The 22518-nt window shown below is 38.1% G+C and overlaps 1 protein-coding gene across 2 annotated transcripts; it reads right to left on the bottom strand.

Annotated features, from left to right (window-relative positions):
* Positions 1-2066: 2066 nt before the first annotated feature.
* MED6 (mediator complex subunit 6) lies at positions 2067-21975 on the bottom strand. Of its 2 annotated transcripts, XM_028101834.2 has the most exons (8): positions 21823-21973; positions 17769-17928; positions 16619-16710; positions 14611-14693; positions 14187-14295; positions 12503-12618; positions 3089-3116; positions 2067-2480 (listed from the first exon to the last, which is right to left on the bottom strand). In XM_028101834.2, the coding sequence occupies exons 1-8, from the start codon at positions 21842-21844 to the stop codon at positions 2350-2352; spliced, it is 741 nt and encodes a 246-aa protein (XP_027957635.1). In that variant the 5' UTR covers positions 21845-21973; the 3' UTR covers positions 2067-2349. The 2 variants fall into 2 exon arrangements, with proteins under 2 accessions (XP_027957635.1, XP_087880686.1); XM_088024560.1 differs by lacking the exon at positions 12503-12618 and having other exon boundaries at positions 21823-21975.
* Between the last annotated feature and the right edge of the window lie 543 nt (positions 21976-22518).

Raw genomic sequence — 22518 nt, 5'->3', positions numbered from 1 at the left:
CATCCACGTATGTATATATCTATTTCTTAATTGTCAACTGAGAAGGCCTAGAAGCAATGACATCCCAGTAGCAAATGAGCACATACAGCACACACATCTTGGGTTTCCAAATGTATTTTCACCAAAAGGTACCAGGGATCCTTAGAGAAATGGCTGACTCCAAGGCTTGGATAAATCTGAAATATGTTATTGTGCTAACATGTAAAGAAAATGCTCAATAAATGACAGGGTCATTTCAAAAGGACCCAGGAATCAGCCCGAAGGGACCATTGGCCCAATTTGAGACAATGTGAGCATCAACATAAATAATGATAGTAAAGAAATAAAACTTGTTGAATACATTAAGAAGTGAGGAGTCCACAAGTCCACAATGATATAAATAAGCAGGGAAGAAAGGAAAGCTATTCTTTATAACAACAACAACAAAAAACTAATACAGAAGAACTGATGGAATTAGAAAATGGACACTGGGCAACCATCATAGCAATAAATGATTCAGAGAAAAATGATCAATGGATGCTAACCACTGGGTAAAAGGTTGAGGAATAATATGATATTTACAGAGCCTTACACTATTTCCCCCACAAGATACTTATAAATTACAAAAGGAAAAATAGTAACTTTACAGTGGAGTAACCTAACAAACACTACTTTAACCAAGTGATCAAAGTTTACATCACCAGAAATGGGGCAAATTGACAGCATGTGCCTCCATAAGCACCTTTTCGTGGTATTCCTGACAAAAGCGCGTGAAGTGAACTTAATCATGAAAATATATCATACAAACCCAAACTGAAAGACAGTCAACAAAATAACTGGCCTAAACCCTTTAAATATCAAGTCATGAAAAATAAGGAAGATTAAAGAATTGTTCCAGACCAAAGCAGACTAAACACACAGGGCAACTAAATCCAATGCATAATTCAAGATATTCTTTTGCTGTGAATTTATTATTTTGCTGTAATTTCTTGGCACCACTGGCAAGATCCAAATAAGATCTACAGATTAGATAGTAGTATCATGCCAGCTTAATTTTGATAATTGTACTGTGGCTATGTAAGTGAATGTCCTTGATTTTAGGATATGCAACACATTCTCAATCTGAAATTAAAGGTATAAGTATGTGTATTATATATATATATATATATACACAGAGAGAAAGAGAGAGAAAGCAATTGACAGTAAGCGTTAGAGGTAAGATATTAAAGAACAAGTATGGAAAAATGTTAATATATGAGGAATGTGGGCAAAAGGTATACATGCAGGAATTTTTAATACTATTCCTGCAAATTTTCTAAAAGCTTGAAATTATGTCAAAATAAAAAGCTAAAAATCTTACCATACAAAAAATCAGACATTTCATAAAAGCAAAATCAAAGATGAGAAATTATTCAGCCACTTAAAACATTTTTTTTTTTTTGCTACTTAATTGGCACTAAAACCAAAAATGACAATATTCAGTGGTAGCCAGATTCTGGAGAAGCTGGTACTTTCATACGTTACTGTTGAATAACTGGATCCAAACCTTTTGAGAAAAACAACTTAACAATACAAACTCAGAGTTAAAAAAAAAAGAGAGACAGACAGATTTCAGTGATTCTACTGGTGGGACTCTAGCCTAAAGAAAAAAAACACGAAAGAAAAACCACTATACACAAACATAATCACTACAGCCTTAAGTAGAATATAGGGAGAGTTTAAAGAAAACAGAATCACTCATGGGAATTATTCAGTCACTAAAATAGTCAATAAAAACTAAGTAAACATGGAGAAGTACTTACAAAAGACACAGTAATATGATAAAAGTAAAACTGCATGAAGAGAATAATTACAAGCTACAGTTTTAAAAATAACTATGCACAAAGAAACTTCACAGCACTGTTACAGTATTGGTAGGAGGTTTTTCCCTTTTCTTTATCTTTCAAATTATAACTTTAGTATTTTAATATGAGAAATACACAAAAGAAAATGAGCTTAGTTACTACTTTCACATTAATCCTTTATGTTTACAAAGTGCATCTGGAAACACTTCAGCAAGAGAAATAAGGGAAAAAAGTCATGAAAAAGTGATTTACACAAATACCTTTATTTTGTTTTTAGATGTATACAGCAGTATACATTTGAGTAAGGAGGCCGCTCAAGTCCAATAGGGGAAAGGTTACAAAACATACATAAAAAATATTCATATCAAAAGCATGAGGATCCTTACAACCTTTTTTTAAAGAATAAGCACATTCATACAAATGGAAGGGTTGTGACGAAGAGTTTTAAAGTTCAAGAGCCTGTCACAGTAATGAGGTATCAATAATGGGCAAGAGGAGTCTTGCAAGCTTCTCTCCTACCCATTGCTCACTGAAGTCTCATTCGTTTCTCAGGGGGGCCTTTGGTGCTCACTATCTGTTGGACGTTCTTCGTGGTCTCCTTCTCCTCCGATTTTACAGTTTCTGGTATAGGTTCTGCCTCTTTCTTTGTCTGATCCACTAGACGTCAAAAGTAGGTATTTTTTTGGACGAAGAGGAAGGCAGAGGGATGAGATCAATTTAGACAACAGTAATGTGAATAGTTTAGGCTCAAGTTCATTTAGAACTGCCTATCTCAAGTTCTAAATTTAGCTGTTTTATCAGGCAGATATATAAGAACCTATTTACAGACCTAAAAACCTGATAACCCAGGCAAATTTGTGATCATAGACAAAAACACATGTCATTTCAATAAGACGATATGCATAAACAAGGTACATGATCTCTCCCAAACTGAACAGATACTTCAATACCTGTTTTCAATGATGAAACAGAACACCTTTTTTCACACTGAGATTTAAACTAAAAACAAGCTCAAATCACCTCGGCTTCTCCACCCCTCCTCAATACTTACTCTTCCCACTCCAATTAATCTTTTAAATCCTCATATCACTTCCACAAAAGCACCATCTTTTGGCAGTTCAGCAGATCTCAAAAATTAGGCGCAACAAACTGCCATGAGAGTCTAGAAGGACAAAGGACCACAGCTCATCTTCTGTGCTACACCTGTTACTGAGTTAACCACACTGGTTTTATTTCAAGTTTAATGAGAATATCAGGAACCATACCTGGGACAGGCTTTTCTCCAGACTTTTGCTGTAATTTTTAAAAAGGGGGGGGCAGGTGGGGAGCAGAAAACAGGGCAGGTTAGCAAAGTTTTCTTCTTCTTGACTTCATAATTCTTATTAAAATTACACCTTCATTCAAATTATACTAAAAATGACACCATAAAGAGGAACCACTATTCACGTACCATAAAAAGTAAATTTATCATTTTCTACTTCTTATCCCCTTGTTCCAGAAAAGACACAAAACGAAAACTAGAACAAAAGAGTCAAACATAAACAATCCCCCCTTGAATATCTATCTACATAGCCCTCTGCCTCTGCACCCAGGCTATAATGCTTCACAAAAAGTAGCTAAGTAGAATCCCGTGGGAGAGAATAATGGAGTCTTTCAAGACTCCAGAGGCCTATATGTTTAGGGGATAGGAGCTTGCAGAAAGCAGAATAAAATACAGATGAACACTCCAACTTACAAAGATGGCAGGTATGGTAAGCAAAGAGGAAAAAGGTATTTTTCTATGAACATAAGGCTTCTGACGAGAGTACTATTAATAATCAAATTACAGGGGTGCCTGGATGGCTTGGTTGGTTAAGCACCTGAGCCACCTGCTCAGCAGGGAGTCTGCTTCTCCCTCTCCCTCTGCCCATCCCACCAGCTTGTGCTCTCTCTCAAAATCTTAAAAAAAATTTTTTTTTTCCAAATCAAACTACAGTAAAAAGAAAATGATGGGGGCATCATGAGTCAGGAACAAGGTCAGATCCTCCATTCTGTATAGCAGTTCTTTATTTGATTATGCTGTCATCTCCCTTTTCCTATTACCCACTTTAAATACTTTAAAACAATTTCCCCCTCAAGGCTTACAACCTACCCTTCACTTGCAGCCAATGACTCTATATGCTACATTTTTTAAAAAAGGATGTCAACATCCCAAGTTCCCTCCTTCAAGCTACCTCCTTCAAGCTTATTATTCCTTTTCCTATAAACGCACACATCTCCTTCAAGCTTATTATTCCTTTTCCTATAAACGCACACATATACACACACACGTAACTTTATAGACTTCCCATTATCTCAAAAGAAAAATGTTCTCTTCATTTTTAAGGTTAATGTTTCCAGACATTTTCTGAATTTCTTTCTGAATTTACATGCCCTCCCTAAGCTTTCTCATCTATTCCTATGACTAAAGACTACAAAATTTCCTGATATCACATGTTACAGATTCATGCTGACAACTGCCTACTAGCCCATTCCACCTGCAAGCTCTGGGAAGTTACACTTAATAAGACCAAAACTGAGCTCCACATTATTATCCAATGTGCAGAAAAGATTAACATAGAAAGCCTCAGGCTGCCATCCTTAGAAAAGCCAGCTTGTGGATGACTAGGAACTTGCTGATGACTAGGAATTTTGGAAGGTCCCCATCATTCCCTGATAGTGGTGGCTCTAGACTGTGTCTAGAGTACTGTGTCTAGACTGTACAATGTTGTTTATGCTGAACATTTACTTCCCTTCCAGGAATGTGAATTTTGGTATGAGCTAGATAGAGTACCTATATGATGAACTCCTTCCCCTCTAACCAAAAAGACATGGGGGACCAAGTCTCTACTGGACCTTCTTGGGCAAAAATATCACATACATGCTGCCTCAATTTCACTGTTCAAAGAAGAATGCACTTTGTGTAATCCCTAATGGGAAAGACAGGATATAAGGAAGCCCGCACACAGGCTCCTCCAGACTCTACTTGTCTTTTTCCTTAAATCTGGCTGTATACCCTTACTATGTCACTGTAATAAATCCAGTGAGTCCTTTAAGCAAATCTCTAAACATGAGGGTGCTCATGGGAACCTCCAACACATCCACATTATCACATATCTTATGAATGTATTAGAATTTAAACATGTCTAAAGTAATCTGAGGGAACATAGAATTTTTCTTACTTTGTAACAGGAGAGGACATACATGGACATGGCATAACACTGAGGGAGTGAGAAATTGAGAGGGAGTTTTCTTCTGCTAGCACTGAACTATATGAACTATACTGGACACTGGACTGTATCTGGACATTTGAATAATGTCATAACATACCCAATACACTCCCTCATCTTTTCTAGTGAATACTGTCAAGACAAACTAGTAGGATATGGTCTCAGATAGGAAAATAGAATGGGGGCACCTTTCTTGCAAAATTTAATCAGTAACCTTAAGATAAACCTAGCTGAATATTATGGTGTTCTAGCAACTTCTGAAGACGGCACTGAAAAGACATTCATCATAAAAGGCCTTAAATTCCCATCACATCAGTATCAGCGTAACTTTCAGTAGTAATGAGAATTAAAATATGGAAAAAGGAATTCCAAGGAAGCAGGCAGGACTTTTCTAATATTCTCCTGAGCACTCCTCATGGGGCAACCCAGAAGCTCGACTGTCAAATACAATGGATAAGTAAGAGTAAGTCCTGAGCTACACATAGTTCTGGGAGACACAATGGGTAAATAGGGAGTTCATAGGAGACTTCAAGTGAACCAAGAATCTATTTTCCTCTCTAGATCTGAGGAGAAACGTTTTGGGTAGAAGGAGCAGAGGGATTAACAATTAACAATTCTAGAGAGAAAGCCATCTTTCTCTTAGTTCTGTTACATACAGTTGGACATACTCTCTCTTTGGGAGTTGGCTTTGGCCCATGGACGGTTAAAAGAAAGGTGGGGTTCTAGAAAATGACAACTGAAGTAGGACTATGGCTAAACCTTTAAAAGAAAAACGGAGGCGCCTGGATGGCTCAGTTGGTTGAGCGTCCAACTCTTGGTTTCAACTCAGGTAGTGATCTCATGGGTCGGGAGATCAAGCCCTGCATCAGCCTCCAACAGCTTCCGCACTCAGTGGGTAGTCTGCTTGAAATTCTCTCCCTCTCCCGCTGCCCCTCCCCCAACTCACAAGCATGCACTCTCTCTCTCTCAAATAAATCTTTAAAAATAAATAAATAAAAAGAAGTGTAAAAAAAACAACTAAAATGATACGGAGTCTGCAACCTGCTTCAAAATAATTGGGAGGAAGTAGAGAAAGAAGACCTAAAACAAGACTGGCCATGTTTGATGACTGGTGAAGCCAGGTAACAGGTACGTGGGAGTTTTGTTTTTAATTATTCTCTTTACTTTCATATACTATTTTAAATTTCTATAACTTTCTATAAAGCAAAGTGTTTTTGTTTTAAGATTCAAGAGTGTCTGAAGTTTTCTACATTGTCCGACCTAGCTCATCAGAACAGGAAAGCAGGTGGAATTTAAGGCAGGGCCCCTGGCCAGAAAAAAAGAGGTCATTTGGCTAGAATACCTCAGAACCCAAACACAGCAGTAAGCTACTGAATGTTCTGGAGATTGGTCAATGAAAACAGAACCCTTAACAACTAATATTTAAACCCTTAATTTTTAAACCACAATCTGTTTCTTTTCCTATATTCTAAATTTTGGTTATCAATCAAAACCAAGTCTAAACCTAAGCCTGATCCAAATGGGCAAAGAAGTCAAACTCTCACTCTTCGCAGACAACATGATACTCTATGTAGAAAACCCAAAAGACTCCACCCCAAAATTGCTAGAACTCATACAGGGATTCAGCAAAGTCACAGGATATGAAATCAGTGCACAGAAGTCAGTTGCATTTCTACACGATAACAACGAGACAGAAGAAAGAGAAATTAAGGAGTTGATCCCATTTACAATTGCACCAAAAACCATAAGATACCTAGGACTAAGTTTAACCAAAGAGGTAAAGGATCTGTACTCTGAAAATTACAGAACACATATGAAAGAAATTGAGGAAGACATGAAGAAATGGAAAAACATTCCATGCTTATGGACTGGAAGAACAAACAGTGTTAGAATGTCTATGTTACCCAGAGCAATCTACATATTCAGTGCAATCCCTATCAAAATACCATCAACATTTTTCATAGAGCTGGAACAAATAATCCTAAAATTTGTATGGAACCAGAAAAGACCCCGCATAGCCAAAGGAATGTTGAAAAAGAAAACCAAAGCTGGTGGCATCACAATTCCAAATTTCAAGCTCTATTACAAAGCTGTCATCATCAAGACAGTATAGTGCTGACACAAAACAGACACACAGATAATGGAACAGAATAGAGAACCCAGAAATGGACCCTCAGCTCTATGGTCAACTAATCTTTGACAAAGCAGGAAAGAATATCCAATGGAAAAGACAGTCTCTTCAACAAATGGTGTTGGGAAACCTGGACAGCCACATGCAGAAGAATGAAACTGGACCACTTTCTTACACTACACAGAAATAAACTCAAAATGGATCGAAGACTTAAATGTGAGACAGGAATCCATCAAAATCCTTGAGACGAACACAGGCAGCAACCTCTTTGACCTAGGCTTCAATAAATGGTGTTGAGAAGACTGCGCAGTCACATGCAAAAGAATAAAACTAGACCACTATCTCACACCATAAAGATGAACTCAAAATGGATTAAAAACATGAACATGAGACCTGAAACCATAAAACTCAGAAGACAACATAGGCCATAAGCTCCTTGACATCAGTCTCAGAGATAATTTTTTGGATTTGACACCAAAAGCAAACACATCAAAACCAAAAATAAACAAGTGGAACTACATCAAACTAAAAAGCTTCTGCACAGCAAAGGAAACCATCAACAAAATGAAAAGGCAACCTACAGAATGGGAGAAAATATTTGCAAATCCTGTATCTGATAAGGGGTTAACATCCAAAATATATATAAAGAACTCATACAACTCAATAGCAAAATAAAACAAAAACCCCAAACAACCAAACTAAAAAATGGGCAGAGGAGGGGCACCTGGGAGGCTCAGTCAGTTAAGCATCTGCCTTCGGCTCAGGTCATGATCCCAGGGTCCTGGGATCGAGTCCCACATCAGGCTCCCTGCTCAGGGGAGTCTGCTTCTCCCTCTGCCTGCCGCTCCCCCTGCTTGTGCTCTGACAAATATATAAATAAAATCTTAAAAAAAAAAAATGGGCAGAGGAACTGAGTATTTTTCCAAAGAAGACATACAACTGACTAACAAGTACATTAAAAGGTGCTCAACATTCTAATCATCAGGGAAATGCAATTCAAAACCAGAATGAGATATCCCCTCACACCTATCAGAATGACTATCATCAAAAAGACAAGAGATTACAAGTGTTGCAAGGAGGTGAAGAGGGAACCCTGATACATTGTTGGTAGGAATGTAAACTGGTACAGACAGTATGGAAAACAATACAGAGGGTTCCCAAAAAATTAAAAATAGAAATACATAACCCAGCAAGCCCACTTATGAGTATATATCCAAAGGAAATGAGAACAGAATACTGGAGATAACTGCATTCCCATGTTTACTGCAACATTATTCACAATAGTTAAGATACAGAAACAACCTACAAGCTGTCAAAAGATGAATGGATAAAGAAAATGCGGTATGAAGCAATATTATTCAGCCGTCAGAAAGCAGGAAATACTGCCATTTGCAGAAAAAAAGATGAACCTTGACGGCATGATACTAAGTGAAATAAGCCAGAAAGAGAAGTTGAAATAGTCTATGTATCACTTACATGTGGAATCTAAAAAGGCCAAATTCATAAAGAGACTGAAGTGATGGTTATCAGTGGCTTGAGTGGTTGGCAGGGGAAACGGGAAGATGTTGGTCAAAGGGTACAAATTTCCACTGATAACATGAGTAAGTTCTGGGGATCCAATTACAGCATGGTGCTTATAGTTACTACTACTGTATTATATACTCTGAAGTTGCTGAGAGAGTGAATCTTAAATGATCTCACCACAAAAAAGAAATAGTAATTATGTGACATGATGGAGGTGTTAGCTAATGCTACAGTGGTCATTTTGCAATATATAAGTGTATCAAGTCAATGCACTGTATACCTTAAACGTACATAATGCTATACACCAGTTATATCTCAATAAAGCTGAAAACAATAAGTTTATTACCAAGTATTCTTTAATGCTATTGTTAATGGAATTGTTTTCTTAATTTCCTTCTCAGATAGTTCGTTGTTGTGTATAGAAATGCAACTGATTTTTGAGTGATTTTGCATCCTGCAACTTTAATGAATTTGTTGATTAATTCTAACAGCTTTTTGGTGTAAGCTTTAGGGTTTAGTATGGATAAGATCATGTCAGGAATCATGTAAAGAGACAATTTTACTTCTTTTCCCATTTGAATGCCTTTTATTTCTTTTTCTTGACTAAATTCTCTGGTAGAACTTCCAGTACTATGTTGAATATAACTGTGCAAAGTGGGTATCCTTGTCTTGTTTCTGATCTTAAAGGAAAAACTTAGAGAATGTTAGCTGTGGGTTTATCACATATGGCCTTTACTATGTTGAGGCACATTCTTTTCTTTCCAAGTTTGTTGAATGTTTTTATCATAAAATGGTGTTGAATTTTGTCACATGCTTATTCTGCATCTATTGAGATGATATGTATGATTTTTTAACCTCTGTTCTGATAATGCAGTATACCATCAAGATTGATTTCAGTATGTTGTACCATCCTTGCATTCCAGGGATAAATCCCACTTGATCATGGTGTATGATTCTCTTAACATGCTGTTTAATTCGGTCTGCTAGTATTTCGTCAAGGATTTCTGTTCATCATGGATACTGAACGTAGTTTTCTTGTGTCGTCTTTGGTATCAGATTAATGCTGCCCTCATACAATGAATTTGGAAATGTTCCCTTCCTCTTCAATTTTTGAAAGAGTTTGAGAAGGATTGGTGTTAATTCTCTTTAAATGTTTGGTAGAATTCACCTATGAAGTCATCTGGTCCTAGACTTCTCTTTGTGGAGAGGTTTTGATTACTAATTTAATCTCCCTACTCATTTTTGGTCTGTTCAGATTTTCTATTTCTTCATGCCTCAGAGTTAGCAGGTTGTACATTTCTAGGAATTTCTTACACATTTTCCAATTTTCTTTAAGGTTTTCCAATTTGTTGGCATATAATTCTTTATATATAGTATCTCTTTTAAGTTAAACTCGTATTTTTTTTTAATTTTTTTATTAACATATAATGTATTATTTGTTTCAGGGGTACAGGTCTGTGATTCAGTCTTACACAATTCACAGCACTCACAATAGCATACACCCTCCCAGTGTCCATCATCCAGCCACCCCATCCCTCCCATGCCCCTCCACTCCAGCAACCCTCAGTTTGTTTCCTGAGATTAAGAGTCTCTTATAAACGGTTTGTCTCCCTCTCTGGTTTCGTCTTGTTTCATTTTTCCCTCCCTTCCCCTATGATCCTGTCTTGTTTCTCAAATTCCTTATTATATATAGTCTCTTAACGATCCTTTGTTTCTGTCTCCTCTTTCATTTCTAATTTGATTTGAGTCTCCTCTGTTAGTCTAGTTAAAAGTTTGTCAATTTTATCTTTACAAAACACCAACCCTTAGTTTCATTTTTTTCTAGAGTTTTTCTAGTCTCTATTTCATTTGTTTTTGCTCTTATCTGTTTCACTTCTTTCCTTTGCTAACTTATATGTGAAAATTAAACAACACACTCCTGAACAACCAATGGTTCAAAGAAGAAATCAAAAAGGAAATCAGAAATTATCTGAAAAGAAATAAAAATGAAAAAACAATATACCAAAACTTACGAGGTGCCACAAAAGCAGTACTAACATTCTGCATGGAGCACTGGGTGTTATGCACAAACAATGAATCATGGAACACTACATCAAGAACTAATGATGTAATGTATGGTGATTAACATAACAATAAAAAAGATTATAAATTTAAAAAAAAAGCAGTACTAAGAGTAAAGTTTATAGTAATAAATAGCTACATTAAAAAGGAAGAAAGTTCTCAAATAAGCAATTAAGCTTACAGCTCAAGGAACTAGAAAAAGAACAACAAACTGAAGATTTCTGGTTTCCAAGAAATCTGTGCATTACTATTAGTATGTCCATTAATTAATATGAACATTAATATGTCCATTAATATTCTTTCATATTTCTGGTTTTGTGTGTTCTGTTCCCATTTTCTACATCAGAACTGTCCAAAAGAAATATGTGAGCCACAAATGCAAGCTGGTAGTTACATCTTTTTACTCCGTACCTCACCCAAGTCTTTGAACCCAGTATGTATTTTATACTTACATCACAGCTCAATTTACACGGGCTGTGTTTCAAATGTTCAACAGTCACATGTGCCTAATGGCTACTGTACTGTGCAGGTCTAGGCATTCTTCCCCCAGCCTCCCTCATATATACTATGTACTCACTGAATGGTCAACCACACCTAACCTCCTACACTATCTTGGTTACTCATATCCCTACACACACTATAATTTACTTGTTCAACAGACACTATTTTATCTTCAAATGCAATTCATGAGAGTTCTCTAAATTGACTTTCCTGTCCTACATTCCATTCTGTCCTCCGCTCCCTTCGCTACCACATCACCATCCCAATAGCACATAACTCTCACACAGTGAAGTCAGGGAAAGGGGAAGGTGAGGCCTGTTCTAAAGTCATCTCAAAGTGTGAAAAATCTCATTTAATCTAAAACCAACCTGAAAATTTTAATCTCCCCATCAAGAAAAACAGTATACATGACATTGTGTGTACAAAGCCCTGTAGAGGTCTCTGTGAACTGAGACCAACCAGGAGAATAACATATTCACATATTCCATCTCATACCTACTTCACTTCAAAAGTTCATTTAGTAGAATGGCAGGTGGATTTGTTATTGCTATTATGCTAAATAATAGAATTTATGTAACTTAAGCATCAATAGGATGTAACTCTATTTATTACTCCTCCATTTATTATGCCAAACCCTCTACCTCAACTGTTCTTATTGTTACGTAAGTTTTTTGTTTCTTAAGTTTACTTATAATCTCTACACTCAACGTGGGGCTCGAACTCACTACACTGAGATCAAGAGTCACGTGCTCTACCAACTGAGCCAGCCCAGCACCACTTGTTACAAAAGTTTTAACTAGTCTATCATTTAAGGACTTCGACATCTACTACATCAGGATGAAAGGCAGCATACAGAATAAAAACAGCATGAGTTTCAGATTCTAGTTTAGTTAGCTACCATCTATGACACTTTCAGCAACTTTGGAATGAGAATGTTATGTTTAAGCAGTCCTTAGTTTGTGAAGATTCAAAGAGAAAATAAACTTAAGAGCACAGAACAGTGTTAATTCCATTCTCTTTACCCACTATCTCTATTAAGTCTTTAAAAACCTTTCCTTTGATTCAGAGGCCCCCCTTTTTTTTCCACCAGAGACCATTTTTAACTAATGAGGAAAGTCACTATTTTTAGGTCACAACTGAAACAGTTCTCAATTAAAAATAAATAATCCAGGAAAAAGCATCAAATCAAAATTAACCACATGCGTTCTCATTACCTGCACAAATTTGGGTGGAAATTTCTGTCTAAGGTCTAGGAGTAAAGCATCCACACGTTGTCTCTGAAAAATAGAGCTTGGTTCTTCTTTCCTTTTGGCTTTAGGTTTGACTTTATCTATTAAAATATGAAGTCCAAATCAAAACACTGCCTAATTAGTTTGGTGTCTTACATTTTACAAATCTTTGTCTACCACGACTATACTCAAACATCATTATTTTTAACGGCTCCTAGTCCAAAGATTATCCCCCAAAATAAACACAACATACAGAAACAAGTGTTCCTAACACTTCCCTCTTAAATGAGGTTAACATTTTAACATTTAAACAGCTGATTAAGTCTTTTAAAGATACTTCAGTTTTAGTATGTTAAGCATAGATAGACATTAAAAATTTTAAGGCTAACATTTTCCATAATTACTCAAATCACAATCCAGATTATGGATTTGAAATTATCTTGTGTATATTTTAAGTGTATTAAATGGTCTTCCCATGAACCTAACAAGTACAAATGGAAATGCAAAGTTCACAAGCTCAAGTTATCATACTTAAGACTAAAATTCACTGAAAAAAACAGGACAAACCAAACAACAGCAGATCATAAAGACAAGAAAGAAAAGAACCTGCAAGAGAAATTCTGAAATTAATCACGTATGGAACTTTCCCCAGGAGGGAGTTGTATTGGGGGACTATCTATAAATGAAGAGTTCCAGGTAAGTTTTATTCCAAACATTTCATTAGGACAGGGGCAAATAGCTCTTGAGAGAAGTGTATTCAACAGATGTAAACTTTCCTATGTCAAATGTTGCTGTCTGCACCTACTATTAAGAATAAATATAACTAGGGGCACCTGGGTGGCTCAGTTGTTAAGCGTCTGCCTTCAGCTCAGGTCATGATCCCAGGGTCCTGAGATCGAGCCCCACATTGGGTTCCCTGCTCACTGGGAAGCCCGCTTCTCCCTCTCCCCACTCACCCTGCTTGTGTTCCCTTTCTCGCTATGTCTCTGTCAAATAAATAAATAAAATCTTTAAAAAATAAATGAATAACTATAACTATATCTGAAAGACCATTCATTCCACGGGTCTGAATTCTATTTAAAGGCTACTTTTCCCTTAGTAATTTATTCTGAGTTGCTATTTCTCAGAGAAGGAAATTCAGAATATAGGTATATTGCCATAGACACATTTCCAGAGCACTTTTATTGTAAAATATGGTGCAGAACCATTAGGAGACTAGCAGCTATGGAAACTAGGGGGTCTCACATCATAACAGGTAATAACATGGAAAGATCAGAAAACAGGCTGGTCATCTGGAGACAGAGCTATAAAAGCATCTCCCCTACTTTGAAGATGGGAGATTCAGGTTCCAGATTTCAAGGTGACTCAACAGTTAGGTAAGCAGGATACATCATTATGACCCATTCCTCATCACTGATACCCTCTGGATGTTCCAAGTACTTTAAAACCTTGAATCAACTTACCAAAGATTACCAGTTACCTACAGATTAAAATTTCTATCTGTTCCTATGGGAAAGCTTGTATCACCACATCTAGTTACGTGAATCACAGCTATGAAAGTGTCATCATCCTATGAAGTCTTCCTATCTAAAACACACCTTGAAATCAATAGCTGTTTTCCTATAGAAAACAGCTTCACTCTCAGAATACCAAAAAGTGTTTTACCCACCTTGCTCTTCATGATCTTTGAAGTGCCACCAATACCCTTTGGAAGGATGATATCTACAGTATGACAGAGCTTCATCAAAAGCTGACTGAATGCCATGCACTGCAGTAAGCTTGTAAAAAGAAAACAAATTCTGAATTTCTCATTAGATCAACTAAAATCTCCAAAGTAAATACCCACAATATTCCATATGCAAAGAAAGTAATTTTCTGTTTTGTTTTTTCAGAACTTGAATCCCTATAGAGCTGGGGCTGTGATATATACTTTTAACATGAACTTGGCCCATAGAAACCCATGTTTAAGACATTCTAGTAGTCAACACTTTGTGCCAACATACACAAGGGAGAGAAACTTCTGTATGATTCTTGGAAACAAGGTAGCTCGATTAAAAGTTTTCTTTAGTGTTTCAAGAATGTGAAATACTTACCACCCTAGAGTTTATAACTGACCCCAAGTCTGGCGCTTGATAGATCACTCCAGCAATGATATAGTAATCGGCCAGTGGGATAACTAAAGCCGTGGAAATAAAAACATTAATGAATATAGCTATGCACACAAACTGCTAAATAGATTTTCATAAAAAGAACTAAAATTTGATATTTTCTTAAAGCTTAAGACAGGATTTGGCAATTCCTATTTTTGTAAATAAATTTATACTGGAAAACAACCATACTCATTCATTTATATTATTATCTAAGGCTGCTATGACACTACCTGAGTAGCTGTTACAGACACCCTGAGGCCCACAAAGCCTAAAATATTTACTCTCTGAACCATCGCAGAAACAGTTTGCCAACTAGAGCAATGCTTCTCAAATTAGAATGTGCATCTGAATCACCTAAATATCTTGTTAAAGTCAGATTCTTACTCAGTAGGGACAGTGCATTTCTAACAAGTTCCCAAGTGATCCAGTGCTGCTATTAGTCACCTACACTTTGGGGAGTAAGATCTCAGAGTGAGAGATTTAGGGCCCAGGGTGAAGGTATCAGATGCACTGAACTTGCCAACATGTCCCATTCCTGGGTCCTAAGGAATAAAACAGCTGCTAGTGAAGCCGGTACCACCTCGTGTCACTTCCATACCTTGAACCCTCTGATCATGGAAATCTTGTTCCTGGTCTTGCCTTTGTTCTAAGGTTCTTTTTTTTCTGCTGGGCAGGGACTCTAGATCATTGGATTTTGAAATTAAATGTGGATTCCTAACTCTGGAACCACAACTTCTTTAGCAAGTCATTCTCTGAAATCAGTATCAGGGTGAAGGTTTTTCCTAAATATCTTGATGAAGTTATCTAATGAGATGTAGCTGGTCATCTCTGGAATAGTAACTAGCTCTCTGATTCAAAGTCAAATCTGAATTCTATACTCTTCAGTGTGATTTCTAAAGCAAGTTTATGTTTGGTAATATAAGCCAGATAAGTACTTTGGGTGAATGTGTCAATGAGGATTTTCAATTGATCCTCTATGAATTTGGTGCAACTGCATCTACCGTGTATGTTTTTTTTTTTTTAAACTTTTTATTTATTTATTCATGAGAGACAGAGAGAGAGAGAGAGAGAGAGAGAGAGGCAGAGGGAGAAGCAGGCTCCCAAGGAGCAGGGAGCCTGATGCGGGACTCGATCCCAAGACCCTGGGATCATGACCCGAGCCGAAGACAGACGCTTAACCATCTGAGCCACCCAGGCGCCCTACCGTGTATGTTTTTAAAATAATTAGACTCAGGGGACTGAGAGGAGAAGTTGTTACTTAGGATGCTTGAGGTTCCCAACAACTATCCTCACAGAAGAGGTGGCTTCAACGTAGTGAGTTACTTTGTTAGTGCCTGGAGAGTTGTCCTTGAGCATGCTGGAAGACTTCTGGTGTCTAAGCATGTGACTAGTGGAACTTGGCTTTTGAATTATTTCCTAAGTGGTAAATTTATGCCTGCTGAACTAGTGTGCCTAGACATTTCTAAAAATAATACTATTATAGTGGAAACCTCATTTCCTTCTGAGAGTCTGGAATTTTGGCAGGCAGAGGATGTCCACAGAAAAAAATTCTGGACTCTGAGTATCAAAAGGACTTCCCTAAGCAGACATACTACATACGTAGTGTGTGTGGGGGCTGCTGGAGGAAGGATGTACTTGGTGCAGCCCCTTGCAGAAGGGAAAGCAAAGGAAGCTTACACATGGATTCTCACAGATCCCACTTGACATGGCTTTCTCCCTTACTGATCTGTCTGTGGATCCTTACTGTGCTGCCATAACAAATCTTAGGTATAACTAACACACCCATATGCTGAGTCTGCTGAGTCCTCTTAGCAAAGCACTGAACATGTATGTGGTCTTGGGGATCCCAAAAACAGAACCCACTCCAAAAAAGTAAGAACATGTAGCTCAGAAAGTTAAGTAAATCAAAGTATTTTAAGAAGAAAATTATGCCTCAAGTTTACATTTTTACCTTGGGTAGGGGACTGCCGCTGTTGCTTCCGAATGATAAAAAGAATGGGCTCTTGAGCGTGTAAAAGGATGTATTCCACTCCAACCATTTGACTGCAAACAGAACACAGACATCCAGAGATCTATGAATGCCCTACAAACAATTGTGTACAACAGTCAGATTATTATATAAAAGTAGAGCAACTCTGTAAATCAAATTAAAACTGCCTATGTTTGATATTAAAAACTGGCTGTCCAATAAAAACTGGCTATTTTCCCAGGTAGGTAGAATATAAAGTAAGATTTGATTTTTAAACAACTCTACAAAAATCCACAATAAACTTAAATCTGAGTATTTTCAGTCATGAAAGTACACTGAAGAGTATACATTTCAAAAAAGACAACCAAAATACTGTAATGCTTCCTGAGATGTATAAACATTTGTAAAATCTAGAAATATATAGTACATGAAGACCATCCACCTCTCGACCATATATTTCAACTATATATTCTACTCAACAAGAAACTGTCCAAAACCTTATCCTTGCCTCCGATAAATTTTGACCTGACAGATTGTTTAAAAGCAACAATAAGTTTTCTTAATAGTTGTAAATATTTGCCTCCTAAAGCTATTCAAAATACCTCAGAAATTTAATTAAGAACCCCTCTCTGATGTTTAGCTGACAAATGAAAAACTGTATTACACAACTGTTTCAGAAACTTTTGTAATAGCAATAAGTTCTTAATTATTTAGCATCCAAAGTCTGAAGAATCTTACTTTGCAACTGTCAAGCTAAAATTTTTACGAAGAAAAATCTCCTATAAGCCAGACTATGGTTTCAGGCATTAAATTTAATGTTAAAAGGACAATTAAGTATGGTCACCTAGTGGAGAACAATTGCATTGCTAAGATCACTAATTGGATCTGCATCTAAACCTCATAGCTATATTTTAACTGGACGATAATATATGAAATTATACAGAAAAGCCTTCCTAGGTTTAAGTGACTACTGGTAATTCTTTTGCATGTCAAATTTGTACAACTCCCCCCACCAAAAAAAACTCCAGTCTTCCAAACCTTCTACTCTGTACTTCACTATCCATAGCCTGAGAGAACCATTCATTTCAAAATCTCTAATTGGCAAAGATGCGACCTTCTTTCACTAACTTACTTTAAGTGTTCTAATGTTAGTCTCTGCATTTTGACCACCTCATTATTACATGTTCTGTCGTAAAAAGGATTACTTCTTTCTGAAAAGTAATCCAGGACACTTCCACTGTTCAAAATGGGGATCCAGGAACTGTCAACCCAAGAGATTCCCAGCAGATTATCTACAGGAAAGAAACAAAATGATAAAGGATGAGAAAAAAGAAAAAAAGCCAATCCCAACATTTATTATGCATCTAATGCAGGAGGCACTATGAATAAAAGAACTGCATGGATCCTAACCTACATACTCTCACAGAAGAGGTAAGTGTGCAAGAAAGCAATGACAAGATGATATAAGTGTTATAACAAAGGTATGAATAAATGTGTTACCAGAGCACAGTGCAAGGAGAACACCTTACCTGAGGGAACAGGAATGATTTTTCACAGGGTGAGGAGGAGGTGGGTTATGGCACTACATGTTAAAAAATAAATGCATCCCAAAGAAAACACATTCACATCCACCAGTTTGGGACCTCCCAATTATGGACAGAAATAAGTTAGGAAGCTATTATATAGAGGAGATAATGATGCAAAAGTTACGAAGCAAGTGAGAAGTAGAATGTCCTTAAATACAGCCATACAATTTCACATTTTGGAATAAACTCTTTAATATTTCAAAATGCAAAAAGAAAAAAAAAGACACGGTAAATAGAACTAGATAGCTTTATTTTTTTTAATGGTTTTTTTTTAATTTATTTATTCATGAGAGTCAGAGAGAGAGAGAGAGAGAGGCAGAGGCAGAGGGAGAAGCAGGCTCCCGATGCGGGGCTCGATCCCAGAACACCGGGATCATGACCTGAACCAAAGGCAGACACTTAACCGACTGAGCCACCCAGACGTCCCTGGATATGCTGAGTTTAAATATGGAATCAGACTCTTTGGAATTTAGAAGGAATCATAAATGTCTTCTGCTCCAAGTGACTGTTCGGTGTATTTTCCCTTTTTCCCTATAATTTTCTTCACCAAGCTGTATTCTGATCAGCAGTCATGTCATATTTTCCCCATTTTCTAAACTAATCAAAGATGAAAAATCAGGCAAGTATGGCCTATAAGACTAATACAAACGCAAAAAAATATTATTTACCACTTCTAAACATTGTTCCAGGCACTATTTTAACCACTTTACCACACAATACCTCAAGAAGGTTGGTTCTATAGAGATACTATATAGTATCTATATGCTAGATTGTATACGTGAAATGCTTTTAGCACATTGTAATAACCCAGTAAATGTTAATTATGAAGATGTTCGTGGCAGTGCCAGTAATCAATTTATTTTAAAATAACAATGACCAACTTTATTTCTGACTTAATCAAGGCTGTTCTCGTTTCCTCTCCTCCCACCTCCAGTTTATGCCTTTTTCAAAAATAGAGATCTCTTTCATTCTCAAAAAGGTGTGAGTTTAGCAGATAATTTAGTCATGCTAAGCTGAACTCCTTTCAAATGTCAATATCTCTACAAAGCCTTTCTCTACTTTGCAAGACAGAAATAATGGCTTCTTTCTCCATGGTCTCAGAGCATTTTTTATACTTTTATTAATACTCATCATATTTTAACCCAGAAATACAAATGTGTTCCCATTAAATTTGACTTTTTAGACAACTGGGGCTGTGTCTTACTCATTAGGAACTTGCACAGGACCAAACTTAAAATAGTCACCAAATGTTTATTAATTTATTATTGAGGGCGAAGGACAAGTTACTCTACCAGACACAGACTTACACATACTCGAGAATCCAAGGATGTTCGGTTAAAAAATGGTTAACTGAGATTACGAGGGTGGTATGTGGCTGAGAAATAAATTTTCTGTCCCATTGGGGCACTACCTGTGATCATGGCCCCATTAAGAAAATATACTACTAAGTCAAGCAGAATCCAACCACTTCTTACCAACTCCACTGTTACCACCCTAGTCCCAGCTACCTCCAAATTTCCCTGCATTACAGGAATGACCTCTAATTGGTCTCCCTAATCCCACCCTTACCCTCCTACACTGTTCTTAGCAGCCAAGGTGATCCTTAAAAACAGTAAGTCAGATTATGTTCATCCCCTTTGGTCAAAACCCTCCAGTGGCTCTCCATTTTACTCAGTGGAAAAGCCAAAGACCTTACACCATGGCTTTGCAATCCCTATATGATCAAGTCACCAATTATCTCTCTGACCTCATCTCCTTCCCAACTCCTCTCTCACTCTGCTTCAGCCACACTGACCTTTTCTTCTAACACACCAGACACGGCCCCACCTTAAAGCCTTTCAATGACTGTAACAAATCTAAGTAAAACATTGTGAAAGGTAAATATCTGAAAACACTCAGATGGACTAAATATTTTTTTAGTCAGTAGCAAGGGAACATGTCAACATAGCCTAAGTACAGCTTTCTATCAGCAAGTAATGAAATTAGGCACTTGAAACTCTCGCACTGAAAAACAAACATATAAAAACACTGTACAGAAATGCTGAAGATCACTGGACATTCTGAGTAAATATAAATGAGAACATATTTCTATTAAGTGCGCAAGACTCCAATTTAGTTAATACAGAAAAAGGCATCTCAGGAGCGCCTGGGTGGCTCAGTCGTTAAGAGTCAGCCTTTGGCTCAGGTCATGATCCCAGGGTCCTGGGATAGAGGCCCTCATCCGGCTCCCTGCTGAGCGGGGCGTATTTTCTCCCTCTGCCCCTCCTTCCACTCATTCTCTCAATCTCTCTCTCTCTCAGATAAATAAATAAAATCTCGAAAAAAAAAAGGGCATCTCAAAACCCTTCCCTTTAATAACCAGGTATAAACAAACAAAAATAACCCTAGGTAAAAACGATTAGGAACTCTTATAGTTAGACATATTTTGAGGAAAGCCCTTTTTCTTTAAACTGCTGGGGGTGAGAGGTCTTGCATCTAGGTACAAAAATTCAACACTTCCTTTAAGGAAAAGTACAGAAAGTTTCAAATGGAAATAAATACAGGTTGAGAGTTTCGTACAAGTGCAAGAAGTTTTGTGGGAGCCATCACCACAACAGTAAAAAATATATTCATTAGGGGCGCCTGAGTGGCTCAGTTGGTTAAGCGACTGCCTTCGGCTCAGGTCATGATCCTGGAGTCCGGGAATCGAGTCCCGCATCGGGCTCACTGCTTAGCAGGGAGTCTGCTTCTCCCTCTGACCCTCCCCCTCTCATGCTCTATCTCATTCTCTCTCTCAAATAAAATAAAATCTTTAAAAATATATATATATTCATGGGCGCTCTCTCAGTCTCATAAATTTTTCTCACCCTCATAAATGGTTACTTCCAACCTGGAGGAACCTGGACAGTTTGGAACTAAGTTCTCACGCTTCAAGCTGTATTTTAACCGCCCCTCGTTCACTCTTTGGGATCCCAAAGCACAATTCCTAGGCTTTTTTTTTCAATTTCACTGAAAAAGATGTGTGTACGTGTGCTGAGAATGTATGGCCTGTTACGGAGATCAAGTAGCTAAAAATTGTGCCACTGATTCAACAAATACCTGAGTACCTTTACAACTCAGCTGTGAAAAAGGAACGATCCCTGCCCTCAGTAATTGTTATGTGTTCGATGGAAGCTATCAGACTCAAAAATAAAACTTACATTAGAAAATCTTAGGTGAACAAGGACGCGCAGGGTCAGGAATAAGGCAGCTTCCACGCGCAGTCCCATGAGAACCAAATTACATCATCCCACCCCCTCTCTGCCCAAAGGTCGTCCCTTCACCTGGACAGAACAGCCCCAATCTTGTCGTAGAGATGTGTGTGTCTGCAACAATACTGCAGGTCTGAGGGCTCGAAGCCCAGAGCTTCTTCCAACCCCTTCGTTTTGAAGCTTATAAGAGACCCCTAAGGAGCCGGGGAAAACGGTTTTTCGCCAGATTAGAGCCTTGGGGGTGTCCACAAAAACCATTCAGAGGCGCTTGGGAGTCGTCACAAAAGAACCTGAATCTTGCCTCCGCGAGCTATAAACCCTAAACCAGGCCCCAGCCAATCAGTAAATAAAGGATAATAGCGCAAATTACCTCGGATATCTACCGCCGCCATAATTCCAAAAGCGCTCGCAGGTTCTCCTTCCGGCGTGCCGTAAACGCAACAACCCCGACGACGGAAGTGGCCCGCTGCGAACCGCAGGGTCGGTCAGGAACGTAAGGAGGGGAGGAGACTGCGCAGCCTGAGGAGAGGCCTGGGAAGAGGAGGTGGGAGGGGCGGGGCGTGGAGGAGGGGCGGGGCCGGGAGGAGGAGGGAGCGGAGAGAAGCGGGGCGGGGAGGGGAGGCGGGGCTGGGAAAGAGAGGGGCGGGGCGGGGCTGGAAGGTGAACGGGAAGCAAGGAGGTGAGGGCGGAGGCTGCGAGGTGGGAGAGGGGCGGGGCAGGGCGGGAAGGAGGGAGCTGGGCCGGGAGGTGGAGGGAAAGAGGCAGGGAGTAAGCACTACAGGTGAAAGAAAATTTGGAGACCTTGAGGAAAAAGAGACTGAGCGGAGTCCTGCCCCCCTCCCATCACTAAAAGATTCGGAAAATTGGACCTTCATCTTTTGTGATTGTTAAAAAAAAAAGCATTCTGATTATGCAGAGTTGCGGGGGAGCATCTTCAATTTTAAAAGCTCCCTCAGGTGTATCCAAAGGGCTGTTAGATTTAGGAGCTACTCTGTTCTGTTTTTCATCCTATGGGATGCTACAGAACTAAGCAGAAACAATTTGAGAGTCATTAGCTTTTAAGTGA

Source organism: Eumetopias jubatus, unplaced genomic scaffold, assembly GCF_037043125.1.
Source record: "Eumetopias jubatus isolate StellerSeaLion01/CBP00866 unplaced genomic scaffold, mEumJub1_p1.0 scaffold_7, whole genome shotgun sequence".
NCBI lineage: Eukaryota > Metazoa > Chordata > Mammalia > Carnivora > Otariidae > Eumetopias > Eumetopias jubatus.
This window is presented reverse-complemented; position numbering and strand designations above follow the sequence as displayed.